This window comes from Silene latifolia, chromosome 11, assembly GCF_048544455.1.
Source record: "Silene latifolia isolate original U9 population chromosome 11, ASM4854445v1, whole genome shotgun sequence".
In the NCBI taxonomy this organism is placed as follows: domain Eukaryota; kingdom Viridiplantae; phylum Streptophyta; class Magnoliopsida; order Caryophyllales; family Caryophyllaceae; genus Silene; species Silene latifolia.
In genome coordinates this window covers 100,165,026-100,183,449 of record NC_133536.1, presented here as the reverse complement: position 1 = coordinate 100,183,449, position 18,424 = coordinate 100,165,026, and the positions used below count along the sequence as shown (strand labels likewise).

At 36.5% G+C, this 18,424-nt stretch overlaps 1 protein-coding gene across 1 annotated transcript; it reads right to left on the bottom strand.

Annotated features, from left to right (window-relative positions):
* Nucleotides 1-15,782: 15,782 nt before the first annotated feature.
* On the bottom strand, nucleotides 15,783-17,455 carry LOC141613721 (secreted RxLR effector protein 161-like). The gene is made up of 3 exons (XM_074432466.1): nucleotides 17,399-17,455; nucleotides 16,993-17,308; nucleotides 15,783-15,964 (listed from the first exon to the last, which is right to left on the bottom strand). Exons 1-3 carry the CDS (start codon nucleotides 17,453-17,455, stop codon nucleotides 15,783-15,785), a joined length of 555 nt encoding a protein of 184 aa, XP_074288567.1.
* Between the last annotated feature and the right edge of the window lie 969 nt (nucleotides 17,456-18,424).

Below are 18,424 nucleotides of genomic sequence, written 5' to 3'. Positions count from 1 at the left end.
TCCAAACTTCCTATTTCTCCTTTTAGCTTAAGAGCTTAGGATTTTCATAAATCCTTACATGTGTTCGAACTGCAATATGTGCAACCTTTTGACACACAACAGAGTCTTCTTGTCAAACACTGAAATCGCTCATCAAATTCTCCTCGAGAATTCATGACGTTTCATGTATGGCTTGCCAACGATCCATCATGCTCTTATGCATATGATATATTTTGGACATGTGCATGATTATTCTAATGGCGGAAACATTAGTAACCTTTAATCATGTCATCAACTATTCTTAGGTTCAAGGAACGACCATGACTGCTAATGGCCTTTCCATTTTCATTTACATGGATAACCTACGTTACTTGTTGATTTGATGTGTATGTCTCTATACTTATCCAACATCTCATGATGTGATTGGATTCATCATAGTCCATTTTCATCCAGAATTGAAAACTCAAATACTCCTTTGTGAAGGAAGGTATTAGCTCGTCATTCTTCAATGAGTGATGAGTTATAAATTTTACAAGATGATTGCTCCCACTAAATTCCATGTCTACACATGATAACTTCCAACTCCCACTTAATTCCACATAATTCGCAATTGGCTCCTCAATTGAGACATTTCAAGAATTGAAATATATATTTCTTTGTTTAAGTTATTTGAGATAAAACCATATATGTTCCCATCATATCCTTTCAAAATACTTATTTTGAAGTGGTCTCATCTTAACCTTATGGAAAAAGATTTTAATCTCTAACTCATTCATATCATAATGATGCGTAGCAATGTCATTGTTTAAATATAAATAATATCTAATACATGTCCTTCAAAATACCCTTTTCGGAAGGAGGTTTAACCATTTCATTTTCATAATGAGATTAAGTAATGACATTTGCGTGGTTAATACTTAACTTAGCTATTAAGGATATCGGTATATCAATCCTTGCAACCTCTAGTCATAAATCTCATTTATTTTCTAGGATGTAACTTTGATTCATTTAGGCTCTTAAGTAAATATCAATGTTGAAACTATTGGTCAAAATTTATCATAAACTAGTCAAAGCTCTTGTTAAGACTTTACATTAGTCATTTTCTTCCAAAACTTTCTTTTGGTCTCCTCGTGTAGTTATCTTGAGAAAACATTCTCTTGATTACTTCACTTGGTCTCTTTTGTCATGTAGATCTATTCGAGACCATAGATCTCATCTATTGGGCATACTATATAAATAGATATACCTTTATTCAAATCATTCTCCCTTGCGTAGATCTCATTTACACAAGTACATAGATTTATCTTGGTGTTGTGTCCTCATTTTTCTCCCACTCTATCTTTAGAATAAATACACTAGAGATTCAAAGATAGTATATGAGACATAAATAATGATTTTTGAAGTATAAGGAGGACTATCTCATAGGTTGACTAAACTATCTCTTAGGTTGACTAATTGTTTTAGATTTTGTAAGTGTACTTGGTGATTAACTTTTCTTTAAGAGAGTTCATTAACTCAATATCACTTTGTAAATTATCATACACAAGTCTTTAGCTTGTGGTTATATAATGAATCCCATCATTATAGTTGTTAATTAGATTACTTTAAGTGAATAATCATATGTTTCTATGAGCAAGCATGTATAGACGAATTTTAGAACAAGGATAAAAATGATAAAACGGGTGACTTGGGTTGCAAACCAAGCCACCATTATCCAAAATACAACCAATTATCCAAAATACATTTCCATGTCAAACACGGAAATCAAAAGGTTCTAAAATCCAAAACATAATTAAAATAAGACAATAAAAAGCGAAGCTTCATGGACGCTATTCCTAGCTTCTCGATGGTTTCTCAAGCTTGCTTTTCTTTTCCCTTGTCCTTGCTTGGTGGAGGCCCTATTTACAATAAAAAGGGGATACATTATCACAACTTTGTATCACAATGCCATAGTTGAATTAGAAACATGAAAGAAAGGATAGTCATTTACCTACTGGAGTGATCTTTCCAGCCTTAATATCACCAAGGTATTTGGAACAATTTCTTTTCCAATGTCCAACACCATTACAATAATGGCATTTATCAAGAGGACCCTTCTTGATCTTGGAGGTGCTAGCTTCATAAGTCTTAGCTTTGGTGAAAGTGGGAGCTTGCTTCTTACCCTTTTTCCCATTTTTTTTGAACTTCCCCTTGCTTTTGGTGCTTATGTTAAGCACATCTTTTGGTGGGTTCACATTTAACCCCATGTCCCTTTCGGCTTGCACAAGTAACTTGTGCAACTCTTCAAGAGACACGTCCTTGTCTTGCATGTTAAAATTCACCCGGAAGTGAACATATGCCTTGACTTTGGATAAGGAGTGTAGAATCCTATTTACAATGAGTTCTTTGGGGATTTCGACCTTTTGAATTTTCAAGGTCTCGACTAGCTCCATTAATTTGAGAACATGAGAGCTAACCTTTTGGCCCTCTTTGAAGTCGAGATCAAAGAATGTCGCGGCCGCCTCATATTGGACGATCCGCGGAGTTTGTGAAAACATTGTCACAAGCTTGGAGTAAATCTCATTAGCGGTGCCCATCTTAAAGGCTCTCCTTTGGAGATCCGCCTCCATCGCAAAGATCAACAAGTTTTTCATTACGGCGGACTCCTTATGGTAAGCCTCATATGCTTCCCTTGTGGCGGCGGTCGACCTAGTATTAGGTTCGGGTGGAGAGGCCTCGGTAAGGTAACGAAGCTTGTCATCACCTTGGGCGGCTAGTTTGAGTTGGGCATCCCAATCGGAGAAATTTGACCCATTCTTTTCAAGTTTACATCGATCCATAAAGGATCGGAGCCATGAAGTATTAGTGAGAGGCGTGGCGTTGGTGTTTGGATTTGCCATTTGTTATGAGAAATAAGAGCGGTCTACAAAACAAAATAGAAGGAATAAAACATATGTCGTTTTAATAATAATACTCGTAAAAATAAGTTTAAACAAGTTTTATTGCATTTATCTAGTGACCTCTACCCAACTTAGATAAATGATTCCAAGACCCAAATTCATATCGACTTAGGCACGGTAGGGCCGATTCATCCCTTATCAATATAACTCGGTGGATTAACGCTTAATCGATTCTACTTTTAGAACTCTTGGTCGATAAAATTACTCTAATGTTTATCTATAGCCCGGAACACATGCGACTACGGTCACGAATACTTCCGTTGAGCTCAATTCAAATTTCGAATAAATGTGTCCATGATCCAAATCCACATCAACTTGGGCACGGTAGGGCCGATTCATCCCTTATCAACATGAATTCGGTGGATAGACATTTATCACCCACTTCCCCTACGTAACAAGTTTTGTACCCCGGTAGGGCCGAGTGCACTCCCTCGCGAAATAGGTTTTCATGGTTTCTACTATTTGGTAAGGCTATGTCTCAATTGATTGTTTTAGCGAGAGGTCATGTCAATTTATTATCTATCACGTTTTAAGTGAACTAAAGCGGTGAACTACGATAATTCTAATTGACAAGGTCGATAAACTCGATTAAAAGATGATGCATGTTTTAGTTATGGCGATTTAGCGATGCATGTGACATATAAATAAAATGCAAAGCATAAAAAATCCTAGTATGACCTTCCTAAAAATAGAAAATCTAATTAACTATTACAAATTCGGAAACCAAATTCATTGGTCCCTTGAACTTCAGTTATGGCACGCATCTCGAGGGAACACCGTCTTTATGTATCGCCTTCTTGAATGACACCGTCTTGAAGGAAATCCGGAATAAATAAATTACATAACAAATTACATAATTTCCTATTATACATTTGTAATTAAAATAAAATAAATCTATTAAATTACAAAACGGTGATACGAGATCACAATAAATTACAACCGAATCGATATTCCCATACATTTCGGGTAATATCAATTAAAAACTAAGGCCATACTAAGTAAAATTACATAAAATAAAATTACATAAAATAAAATTATGACAATCATAAATAAAATGCAGCATTATAATATGTATGAACATGCCCAATTTTATGCTAAATCGACTTTAAGTAGCCAATATCGTATATTTAACGGTTTTTACGGATTTGCGTGATTCAACCTTTTAAAATCACAATAAAATACATAAATTCATATTTATGCATAAGTTAATTACCCTAACCTCTTAGGACTCAAAATTAGTCTCCACTAACTATTTGACCATAATTAACTCATATTTCTAAAATTGTTCATAATGGACCTAAAATTATAATAAAAATGCTATAAACTTCAAATAAATCACAAAAATCCAAATAAATTCAAAATTCAAAATTTAAACTTATGAACATTCTGGAAAAAAAAATACCATGACACTCATAATGTTCAAAAACTTAGGTTAAAATTTCGTAAAATTATCGGAAAAACTATGTTGCGGTTTATTGGATTTATCAATAAAAATCATAAAAACATGAGAAAAAATATATTCATCAACTTTTCAATTTTAGATCTGAAAAAAGATAATAAAATGCAACATGTGACGGTTTTTCTTAGTCATAGAGTATGTTTTAGCAATTATTCACTAATTAAGTCACTATTTATGCTATTTTTCATCAAAAATTCATAAATCATGCATGAAGACTTCAATATAGCCTATTATTTTACACACATCTTGTAAAATTTCATGTGACAACATACTAAATTTCTATGACCAGATTCGAAATTTATCTCATATTAACCTATTTTTCTTCTAAATCCGATTTTAAACATGAAAAATCCATATTTCGAGCATAAGAACTCCAAAAAATTATGAAAATTTACAGGTCATCTCAAAATAATATATGTGATAACATATCCAAAAATTACTGGAAAATTCGAAGTTTAGCTAATTTTAGTCCGAAAATGACATTTTAATCATAAAATCACATTTTTAATGCCATTATTTTATAAGATGAACAATAAAAATCCCTAAATTAACCAAAATATCCTAAAAATATTTTAGGACCAGAAACTTTAACATGCATAATTTATTTCGTGATATATCATAATAACACAAATTTACAAGTTTTATATGTTAATCGTATAACTCGGAAAAACTATAACCGATTTGCATGCAAACAACCAAGGCTCTGATACCGCTTGTTAGAAATCTAGATCTCTATACTCAACATATTCATATATGTTATAATTTTAATTTAGTCATAAAATTAAAAGGTGATCTTATGCATGCAAACTACAAAATAAATAAAGAAGAAATCATCATCTCACATTGATATTTCGGTTTATATGGGCACAAGAGAGTTATCCTACTCTCTTGTTCTTGAGCTTTCCTTAGTGGATGAACAAGGATTCAAGAAGAGAATCCCTCCCAAAAGTATTATACCCAAGATAACAACTTAATAAAATTAATATTATTATTACTAGAATAATACTAATTTTGTATTAAAATTGACCCAAAATATTATTGGACTCTCTATTATTTCGGTTTAGAGAGAAGGAAGAGAAGGAAGAATTTTATCTTTCTAAAACTCTAATTTTAGATGAATAATGAATGAATACACACTAGAGATATTGGTAGTGTATATTAGGTAAAAATAAGGAGAAAAACCAATTGTTTTCTCCTCTTGAAAAACCGGTTGGTATGGGGAGGAATGGACCAATGCATGCACAAGGTGGTCTACACAATGACCATTAGGTTTGCATGGCTAGTTTAGTAGGAAATGATTATGTTTACCACTAACATAATCAACACAATATATTGCCTAATACTCCCCTTTATTTCGGTCATTAGAGATAAAATGGAATCCATTTTATCTTTGTCAATTTGTCAATTTGTCATATGTCACATGTCATATGTCACATAAAATTGTTATGTATTTTTAACATATTAAAATCAACGTATTAATAAAAATACGTCATATACAAAATTGACTTAGTAATTCATAATTACTTGTACCAAAATAATTTACCAATTATAAATCACAACATCTTGTATTTATAATAATTTATTCATTCAAATGTAATTGTTTCCTTAAACAATAATTTCAGCTAAGTAATAAAACAATTCGATTACTTAGACCGTATCTCATTTAATCAAATTACAATGAGATACGTAAATATTACTTCCAAAATCGTCCGTCAATTTTAAGTAATTTAATTAACTCGTATCGTCATACGATCAATTAAGTGTGTTACCCTTTAGGTATGACCTAAGGGGATCAACTGATCACCACCGTCGCACGACAGTAATGTCAAACTCTAGTCAGTCAATCATTACCGATATGTGTGGACCAGTTGACAGTAAAAATACTTCCCAATTGTATTCTTTAAAATGAGACTTAAACATGTGATCATCATGATCAACAATTGTGACCGCATTATTGTCGGATGACACATATTCCAACAACAGCTACGAAGAGAAGGTTAAGTTTGATCAAACATCGCCTCCTATTTTTGATGATTATAAGGATGATGTTAATGCTGAAGTTATTCTCGTGCAAGGAAGGTGGTGGGGTGGAAGACACGAGTTGAGATAGCACAAAAGAGTTATATATGATTACTATGGTTGCAAATCAATGGAGATTTAATATGATGAGCAAAAGAAGAGATTAATAGTTTAAACACATAACTTTTGTTCTTCTTCATCAATTTTGCATCTAAATTTGTTAGGATTGTATTCGATCCGGGTGGCGTCGCATATATTCAAAAATTGTGGACAATTCCCTTTAAAGAGGGAATGGATGATACGAATCTGGATATAGTCTTGGAAAAAAATTCAAGTTTAGGAATCGAGTCAAATAATGGTAGTAGAGTCTGGATTAGATTTACCTTTAGCTTGTTGTTAACCTATGGATTAAGTTTAGTATTACCTCTCTCTAAAAAAAACCCTCCCAGCTCTCTCTAAAAAGAAACCCTAAATCCCTTCGTCTGACCCGCCGCCTCTCCTTACCAGTCACCTCTCCCCTTTCTCACCTACCCATCGCCGGAGATGGGGTCACTCCTTGACCCATCTCCCGTGATCAAACACATCTCCTCTACGTTGCGGTCTCCTTTGGCCTGATCTCGCTCATCTCTTTCTCTGGATCGCTTTTCCGTCTTGATCGTTCGGTGGGCATGAATTGCGGTTCGTATGGTCGTTCCAAGGTCGTTCCGTTCCGCATTCCCTTGTCCTGTCATCGAAGCATCGCATGTGTTCCAGGAGTGTTTCCCCTCTCCCTCGCCCCTTTCCCCACTCCTGGTATGTTCCGGTGTCTTAAAGGTTGTCGGTTGTCGATTTTGATTTGTCTAGTCGATGAGCATAGCTCATCTGGGTGGCGGTGTTCTGTTATTGGTGGTGGTTTTGGGACGATCTGGTGTTTCCCCTCCCCCACCAGATCTGTCCCATTACCGATTTTTTAAAGGTCAGTCCGTTGAGTTGTTTTGGTCGGTTGTGTTGCATGTCTGCCGATGGTCTTGGGGGGGTTCATTTGGAATTTGGAGTCTCGGTGGTCTGGTGTTTGTTGGGTGTGCCGTGACGATTGTGGATAGTTTGTCGAGTCCAGTTGCTTCTTGGTTTGAGTGAGGTCATGTTTTCTAGGGTCCTTTCCTCTCTGTTTGAGGTGTGTGGGGTAGGGGTTTTTGGCGGTGACTTTGGTTGGGATCGGAGGCGGTGGTCTTCTCGCCTTTTGAATGGTGTTTATTCTTATTCTCTTGTTCTGTTTTTATTTACTAATAACCCCCTTCTATAAAAGACTTAGTCGTCTCTTTAGTGGTAAGCTAAGTCCCTTAAACGGTGTTGGTGTTGAGGTGCTTGTGTCTCTGGAGGTTCGTGTTACACATTGCATATTGATTTTCTTGGTCCGTTTGTCCTATGATCAATGGGTGCGATCTCTAAGGTGTAGGAGTTTTATCTCCGCTGAGGGCAGGCTTTGTCTTGCTTTTCATCTTTTCTTTCTACGTTCTTTTCGCAAGAGCGTAAGTACACCTGGTTATTGTTACTCCGGAGTTCGTATGTATCGACGGTATTTGGAGATCTTCCATGTTAATGTAGATGATATCAATGTTCGTGACCAAGTTGCCGCCTTTTGCCATTCTACCATCGTTTATCCTACTTATCTTAATGTCGTAGTTTTAATTTTAAATAAATGTTGTGTAATCTCGATGTATGGCTTTGTAGTTTGTAGTGCTAGATCTAGTTGTCAAGTGTCTGGTGCTACCTAGTCGAGTAGCTTACTATGTACTGATTGCAATAATGTAAGTTATTCACCTTCTGTCAAAAAAAAAAAAGAAAAAGCTTAGTATTTTATGTCTACTACTTAACTTTGGAGTCTATTTCATATTAACCAAGTCATAGCTTATTTAAAGTAGGAATTATATGTTATTTTAGTTAGTCAAGTTTAATAAGAAAGAGAAACAGAAACTTTTGCGTTGCAATTGTTGAATTCGAATCGACGAGTCTCGTTCCAAACTTGGTTATTGTTTGACGCGTTTTCAGACATTAACTCAATTGTTATTCTACAGGTCTTGGATATCAATCACCATTGTTCGGATTATAGGTCTAATCCGAGCAAATATCCCCTTTTGTGTTCGTTATTTCCTGTTACATTGTCACGCTTATCACGTGACATGTTTCAAGTTTGTTAAAGTTCGTTAAGCTTCCGCTATTCGTATAATTAGGCAAGATATATGATATTTCAAACGATTGTGAGAGGACAAGGTAGGAAAGAAGGTAGATAACAGTTCTTTACTCATGGCCGTGTTTAGGCCCAAAACCAAAGTAAAAAATAAGGATAAATGAATGTTTATATTGTCTTAGTGGTTAGTAAATTAGAATTTCAAACACTAGGTCACGGGTTCAAAATCTATTACCCACCCTTCATGTAATTTTTTCTTGCCTTTTTTTTTAATAAGATTTTGTTTCCTAAAATGTTATACTCCCCAAAATCTCCAGGATGACCCTATTACCACCATTCATATTATATATTGCTTTTAGTAGCACATTGGAAAATAGTAGATTATTTCAATATGCTGTTGGTATTTAAACTACGGTTCAACAGGACCGGTGCTATCTTGGACAAGAATTTTCCGGTCTAATCCTTGACTTTTTGTGATTCCAGTTCCAACCCGACCCGGATAGGTGCACAGTCCTAGTCTTTGTAAAAAAAAAAACAAATTGAAAAATAAACCGCTAATTATCGAAATCGTGGTCAACCTACATGGTCATTGAAAGTTTATTTGGTAACACAATTTTGATATATAAAAATCCTGGCGATGAGTCCAAACTGCGACAATTTATTGTAGATAATATTTATCGTAAAGACAACAAATTTGAAAAGAATTCATTTTCTAAACAAGTGAACACAAACATATAGCCAATTAATGTGTTTTATGGTCCAAAAAATCGTCATTTTCAAAACTATGATAAATTCTCCTCCGTTTTGAATCGGTTAAGTTAGGAGTAAGAGCTAGTACGAATAATTAATGACGTTTGGGTTTGACCCGGGAGAGTTTTGGGCTTTACATACGTTGTTACTTGTTACTCGTTACTCGTTAGTTGTTACTAAAAAGTGACTCGGCCATGCAACGAGTTGACTCGGAGAGTGTTACGCATGGGCTGCATTGCTTTTGTCAGTTAAGTTGCTTCGTGAGGAGGTAAAAACAGATTGAGGCAGATGGTGGGGCAGTCTGGGGTAAGTTACTGTTACACATCTTAATTTGTCAAATATTTGCAGAAGGACCACAACTACTTCGAATTAATGCTTTCCTTTTTCATTATTTTCCTTTTTTCCTCTTACCATTCTTTCCACGGAGCCAGCTGTCTCTTATCAAAACTTTTCTTTTGTTACTTAGTCCAGGTTATTTTTCAATTAAGTTTTCTAAACTTAATTACAGGATATAAATTTTTCTAACTTAGATTTATAGGATCTAAAATAAATTTATAGGAGCCGGACTTTTCTAAACTTAGATAAAATTATTGGTGGTCTTAAGATAGACTCACAAGAGTTTTCAGATAAGATTCATCCAAGATTACCAATAATCTACCAAATTCTTAGCAAAATTAACTTTTAAATCCAAGACTCAACTTAAAACTTTTTTTTTTATAAAATGTAAGTATATAGATAAGATCGTAACCCTGCAACGAGATTATATGGGAAATACTCACCACATCGTACAAGACTTATAGACGCCCAAGTGAACCTGTCTTACAAACCGGCCCAAAAAAACACTATATTAAACCAACAAAAACAGACAGAAACCTAATCTAGACAACAATTCTAGGTCAATCGACGCTCTAATACCTCGCATTTATAAAGACCTCACTTGACCGAGTAGACCATCCACTCGACCGAGTGGGATTTGGCTGGAGGCTGGAAGTTCTGAAAGTTGGTCGCTTGACCGAGTGGAGCCCCCACTCGATCGAGTGGACGACCACTCTACCGAGTGCCCGATCGAGTCCAGTTTTCGCGGGAAATTGGTTGGTGGAGTCGCTTTCGAATCTTATCTTTTCAGATTTCCCCACCTAAATTCACTACCCAACCTAATCCCGCCACTCTCTAAACTCCCTAAACTCTCTCTAAAAATCTCACCAAACTTATCCTCTAAAACCTAGTCTCAACAAGTGAAGGATTCTTGCCATCTTTTCTCCTTTGTTCGTTCATCCATATTGTTTGTAAGTCGATTTACAATTTATTTCCTTAATCTCATATTAGTAAACCTTAATTTATCCTAGTAGATTATCTCATAATTAACTAGGTTATAGGAAGTTAAGATGGGTAATTACGGCGATTAATTATTATGTTTATTGTAGTGGATTATGGTATTGAATGTAGTAATTAATTTGTGTAGCAAACTTCATTAAGGAGCATTTTTAGTGGTTAGCTTGAGGCTTTGTGAAGATAAGTTTGAGGTAGGGTTTTCCCTACTTAGCTCTAATAATATGAGTATTTAATTATGCATTTATTATCATTAATTGCACTTATCTCATAGTAGTTTCATTATAACATGTTATTGGTAATTAGGGTTTATGACATAATATGGTTTCATGTTAATTATTCATATCGTGAAAGAGTAAGTATGACTAATTTTCTTATACATGGTTAGAATGCATTATAACATGTTCGGAAGTAATTACATGAAAAGCGGTAAACTGGTGAAGGTTGAGCATTGTGACTTGTATTATGTTTGGTGTAATTACATGAGCATTCTTATTGGAAATTGTTTGTGTTGTTTGTCACTTGATTGTTGTTGGAGGATGGTGGAGTATATTTGGTTGTGGTTATGGAGACGGAAGGCGGTTGGAAAACCGTCTTCCGCTCCGTCTTCCGCTTGAGTGACCCCTTGGAGCTTCCCACTCCAAGGAGGATGTGCACATTTAGTACTTGAGTTTTTAGAGACTTGTGTGATTGAGGCACGATGTCTGGCAGAGGACTCGAGTCGCTATCGGGCCCGGTACTACGGACATGTTCCAAGTGCCCGGTGTTGGTATGTGGCGTCATGGGCGTGTCCCGGCCACCGGTTATGTGGAGGTAAGGAACTTGGACAATGGTTGTCATGCATCTCATATACTTGTTAAATTTATGGTTGGTTGCCTTAGCATTTATCAGATGAGTATATAATATTTGTCACTTGCATTTATTGAGCATTTGTATTATTAAGCTAACGCTTGGATTTTTAAATATCTGTGGTGAACCATATGGTGATTTTCGCTCATATAGGGAGCATTTATTTGCAGGTTAGCTTTGAATAGATGCGAAGGCTTGGGAGCGATCTTCATTAGTAGTCATCACTTATGTTTATCTACTTTTTGACTATTTAAACTCCACTTTCTTTCAATTGGGTTGTACTAAATGGGATGGTTTTTGCATCCTTTAACATGTAACTATTTATTTAACTACAACTTATCTATTTAAGTTTATTGTCTTAAATTCTTCTTTACTCGTTTGTTCGCACTACAATCTTGGGAAACCAAGTCTTGTGATGCCTTCATGTGTCGGGATTGCCCTAAGAAAGGGTCCCGACTTATGGGGGTGTTACAAAGTGGTATCAGAGCGACGATTTTGGAGCCTAAACTAAAGAACTAATGAAGTTAGGTGTGTCAATCTAAAATGAACCCGGTTTGAGTCATAGAAAACTTGTGACAGGCTTTGGAGACGTCCCAAGGTTGTACTCTTGTCCTCTTAGCTTAAGTCGGTCACTATGCATGGGGTAATGGGACGTACTTAGTGCATATGGTTGTTGCATATTCTTGTTTGGTGTTTGTGAACTAGTTTCATGCTTGGTAGCTCTTGATGTATGTGGTAACATGGATGGTTGTGATCAACTAGGAAGGAACATGTTGAGTGTTTATGTGTGAGCATATTGAAGTGTTGAAGTTGGTAATTTCTCAATAGGAACGTGAACCGTATGCTAGTTTTAGCCATATGTGAGTTGTGTGTTGCATCCAGCTTCTATTTTTTTCGTATTGGCGTTTAGGAACATGTAAAATAGGGTTATATATGGACTTGTGTGAGTCGCGATAAGTATATAGGCCTATAAGAGGTATACTCGGCCAAGTGGAAATAGGGACTCGATTGACTAGAAGGCACTCGACCGAGTGCCCATGCCACTCGACCGAGTGGGTCGTTTTACAGATTCTGAAAAATTTCTGTAAGTTGTGACACTCGACCGAGTGGAGGACCCACTCGACTGAGTGGTGAGGCCACTCGACTGAGCTGGCTGATGGAGGAACTTTGGGAACCTCCTGTATGTTGAGGAACTCGACCGAGTGGAGCATCACTCGACCGAGTGAAGTCATGCTGCACTCGATCGAGTGGACCTGTATAGTGGTCCATACCGTTTTTCTCTTATTGTGGGACATGTATTTGTTAAGTTTATCGATCCGATACTTAAGAGGGGTATAGGGTGAATTAAGTACCCTTTTTAAAATTTGTAAACTTTTAAAGCGAAAATATCGTTCTCGTTCGATACTGAAACAATACACATGCAAATTGATCAGTCTCGGTGACTGTTAAAAACATACGAATTGTGCTGTACTGTTTTGGTTGTGATCGTGAAACAAGAACTCTAAAATTAGGCGAGAAATAAAACAAATAAAGAGAAAAGGCACGAGACACAAGATTTTTAACGTGGTTCGACCTACTCTCTAAAGGTCTACGTCCACCCTCTCTCTTATTAATATTTTCTTTATAACCAAACTCGATTACAAAGAAAACCCCCACGATCAACCCCGATCGTGCGACTCGAGTACAACCCCGTACCCCAATAAAATACTCAGTCACAAAAAGAAGATTACAGCACAATTTGTCTCCTTATATGGTTCAATGAATTAGAACAGTGGAGAACAAAATTAACCTTATGAATATAAGAACTTGTGCACTTAGGATAGATTCAAGAACACGGCTTAAAAGTTTTTCAAAAAGAATTAAAGCACTTGTCGAAAATGAAATATTTTTCAAAACAGAAAACCTTCAAAACCCACCAATTCTTGAACAATCGTTCCCAAGCCACAAGCCGTGGTATCCGAGAGATCATCTAACTTCACACCAAGAGCCCCAAAACCACCTGTACTAGTCTGAGCAGAACCTTGACTATGAAACCCAATCAACTGATCATCAACAACCCGAATATGTATTTGTCCCATCAGCCTATCTCCCATACGACCATCTAAGGCAACACAGAAACTATCATCCAACAAAAGCTTCAGCTGCCAAAGGACATGACTCAACCACATCCCATAGGGCAAATCCTGTTTCTTCTTGCTACTGGCTTTCTGAACGTCAGCGACAACTTCACGAATATAATGAAACAGAATAACAGGTAGATTCACAGGTTTGCGCATCATAAGATGGTACATAAGTAACAAATCTGAAATATGGCAATAACCACGAGAATGAGGTCGAGGACTAATGGTTCGACGAATGACATTGTACAAAAACCGATGAGGAGCATTAAGAATGCGAGGGCTAATTTGAGTGTTGATAGTTGCATTAGGATTAAAATATTGTAGCACCATAAGAGGATCTAAACCAACCAACCCCGGCGAACCATTTTGAGCATAATTATTATAAAAGCCAACATTTGGAATTTTAAACATTTGTGCAAATTCAGCGGCTCGCAAGACGAATGGCTTACCATTAATCTTAGCAGATAACAAAGTCCCTTGGTTTTTTACCGCAACCGACTGATAAAATTGAAGAATCTCCGGGATGAACACCACAGAATGAGCAGTAAACATAGATGTCCACTTTTGAGCATTAAGAATATTAAGGAAAAAAAGAGAAAGCGGGTTTAGATTCTAACCATGGGAACGAATAGTAACGTTCCGGGAGAATAGTGTGATCAAGTAAGCGTTGACAAAGACTAAAGTCCGTGCCAGTCATATCCACGGGCTGAAGAAAGGCGAGAACTTTATCCCTATCCATGGCAGAAAGTAGCGTAGGTTTCATGACTGGAACACCATTGATAAGTCCATTTTATATACACTCTAACCCCATATTTTAGCTCTATTTTACATGCTAATTTGCACTAATCTTAGTGTTATTGAGCTAATATTGCATTTTAGTTGCATTTGCATGGTTTGTCATATTTCGTAGGTATTTGAGCTTTTAGGAGCATAATTCTACATATTTTGCAAACACTAGAAGCAATGCTAAATAGAAGAGCATGATGGACCAACCAAGAGATGTTACATGGATTTGCATGCATAAAGATATGGATTAAAATGAGAAATGCAAAATAAGGTCTTATGCAAAGTCAAGCCCAAGATTTGAAGTCCAATTAAGGTGGAAACTTTGGATGCTTAGTGAAGCTTTGGATGCTAATATCACATTTAACCAAGTGAATTAAGATGGAATTAGTGGCTCACTTAGAATTCCTTTGGTAATTAATCAAGCAATTAAGAGAAAATATTTGGGGTTGACCCCTTGTATTTACTCTAAGTTTCACCCCTCATTTCCTATATAAAGGGCGTAGACTTCAACACTTTGACACACCATTCCATATACATTTTTCACATAATATTCTCTCTAAGTCTTAGGTTAGTTTAGTCTTTAGTTTAGTTTAGTTTAGATTAGAATTACTTTTAGTTTTATGTTACAAACATTTTACCTTAAGCATTTCAATATAATTTCCATTCAAGTTTATTTACAATTTACATTTCAAGTATTGTTCTTCCAAGTTTCATTCCCATTTCCATTGCAAGGTAATCCTATTCATATTTTCATTATGTTCATCATTTCATTTGTCATTAGTTTAGTTTTCATTTACATTATGTTAGAGTAGTCTCATTTATCTAAGGAGTAAGGGGATCCATGCATGTTTAAGTAATATGTAAATGTCAAAATGAGGATAAGTTAATATTGTCTAATTGTTTCTATCGCATGTTTGCGCCATAACGTTTAATCTTTGGTTATTGGCCGTAATCGTAGATTACGTTTGTTAATTCATTCTATAAGTCGAGAGGCACGGAATCGGATTAGACTAAGCATGTGTAGTAGGACGACCTAGTCATAAACGAGAGTTTCTCTAGGACCACCGGTATATGGTTGACACTAATATCGTAAGGTGGGTGTCTTTAAGCCTAAACATTTATCGTAAAATCAACATCCTAACTTGACATGAGCATTTACATAATTAGCATGTGTGACCCGACCTCCCTAGAAATTTTCTTTATTATTGTTTTATCATTACATCAAACCAAACCAATCAATCAACCGTTAACCTACCGAGATAAAAGTTCAATCCATAACAACTAATTAACAACTTCCGTCTCTCTTTGGTTCGACCCCTATGTACTACATTCATTTGTTTTGCTAGGGTATAAATATTATCTTTGCATAGGTGTGCGATAGCCTATCAACCATCCTTCGTATCAACATCGGCGTACACCGGATAATCAGGGCGCTTCCTTTTAAGAGACTTTCCCTTTCGTTTTTTCAACAACTCCAAAATTTTCAAACTTTCATATAGACTATCAGTCCACTCATTATCCCCAGATCCTCCGTCATCCTCATACACCAGCTTTCCTTTTCCTTTCCCTTACACAGGAGCTGGAACAACCCGATTACCATCATCGGGTTCGCTTATCATAATCCCTCTTCTATTCCTCGGTGTACGATTGAGAACTTTCGGCTTCTCAGAAGGAGGTGGTGACTCCTCGTATTCCATGACCGGTGGCTCAAGAGTTGTTACATGCTTACTTGAGGAACAGGTAGTGACAGTTGTGGGTGAAGTGGAGGATTTGGATTTAAGGGGTTTAGGTGGAGATGAAGGTTCAGTGGATGTGGTGGTTGTATTTGGTTGAATAAAATTATCGGGTTGGGTGGTGATGTCGGGTGGGGTTGAGGTTTTGGGTAGTTTGTGTCTAGATCTGGTAGTAGCGGTTTTGGTTGCTGCGGGTTTAGGAGCAGCGACGGTGATAATGGTGGAGGTTTTGGTGAAGGTGGCCTTGGCCTTGGCCTTTTTGGTCATGGTGGTGGATGATTTTTGGGGAAAGGTTGGGGTTTTGATTTGGTAAAGTAATTAGGGTTTTGATTTTATGAAGATGGACGGTGGGTGAGTTTATGAGGGGCGGTTGGGTTAATAATTGGATAGGTGGGTATTATATATGTGGGTAAAATTTGCTTACATATAGAAATACTGTAACTCATAAAGATACATCAACTTGTTACTAGTCTATTTGCTAGAACCGAGTAGAGTAAGCAGACGACAAATAGGCTCAATAACATGGACAATTTATCAACTCAAAATCACAACCACTCCAATCTAGTCAATAATCGAATGATTAATTTTTGGGATACAAAAACTACGAGTTACCATTTAAAAGACCCAATTCTAGTCGGATTTTCTCAAATTGTTCTCTAGCCAAATGTTTAGTAAAAATATCAGACAACTGGTCTTTCGTTTTGCAAAATTTTAAACATATGTTCCCCCTTTTCGACATGATCTCGAAGAAAGTGATGACGAATGTCAATATGTTTTGTCCTGGAATGTTGGACGAGATTTTTTGAAATATTAATTGTGCTAGTGTTGTCACAAAGAATAGGAACACAATTAATGATCATACCGTAATCCTGCAGCTGTTGTCTTACCCATAAGATTTGAGAACAATACTGAGCAACAACGACATATTCACTCTTGACATTAGATAGAGAAACCGTATTTTGTTTCTTAGAAGCCCAAGAGATGAGACACGGTCCTAAAAAATTAGCAGCACCAGAGGTACTCTTTCTCTCAACTGAGCAACCTGAATATTCTGCATCTAAATACCCCGTGAGAGTGAAATTGCAATCCATAGGATACCATAGATATTGGTCTTGAGTTCCAATCAAATATTGAAGAATACGCTTTGCAGCTGTTAATTGTGATTCTTTAGGATTTGACTGAAACCGAGCACACAAACACACACTATAAAGAATATCTGGACGACTAGCGGTAAGATATAAGAGTGAACCTATCATACCTCAATACACCTTTTCATCTACACTTTTACCTTTCTCGTCTTTATCGAGCTTTAGTGTAGAACACATGGGTGTAGGGAATGGATTCGTTGTAGTCATACTAATTCCCCGACTTTTAACTTCTTAAAAATTGGCTCACATATCATAGTTAACCTTGCCTCAAACCGACTTATGTATTGAATTCTTCCTAGAAAACCTCGAATTTCTTTCTCGGATCTCGGGTGAGGCATTTCCATTATGGCCTTGATTTTTGATGGGTAGACCTCGATTCCACGGTGGCTAACAATGTGACCCAACAATTTGCCAGATGTAACTCCAAATGTGTACTTTTGTGGATTAACCTCATGTTGTACATGCGCAATCATTCAAAGAATTTGCGTAGTGCGCCAAGGTGGCCGCTACGCTCTTTTGATTTAACAATCATGTCGTCGACATAAACCTAGACTTCCTTGTGCATCATATCATGTAACAGTGTTGTCGCAGTCCTTTGGTACGTAGCCTCTGCGTTTATCAACCCGAAAGGCATTACTGTGTAGCAATAGGTTCCCCACTGCGTTCTGAACGGAGTCTTATGCATGTTTTCTTTGGCCATCTTTATCTGATTATAACCCACTTATCCATCCATAAAGGATAATAATGCGTGATTCGCCTTATTGTCAACTAAGATGTCGATGTGAGGTAATGGGAAATCGTCCTTCGGACTTGCTTTGTTTAAATCTCGGAAGTCAACACAAACCCGAACCTTACATCGACATCTTATAAACGGTGGTTTAATACCAGCATATTTAAACTGTGGACAACACCCGCGGGAGCTGCGTCCGCGGGATCCACATATGCATATCAACCCGAGTTTCCTTCGAATCGAATGAAGACAAATTAGAGTCGCCACCAAGTTTTATGGGAACTTGGAACCGTTCAATTCAACTTTACACCTTTCATCGAAAAGCATAAAGCCAATCGACTACGAGTAATTAAAGATAAAGACTTGTACCATATATCACTCGATTTGAATGACTCTCGTAATCTAATGGTATTTAG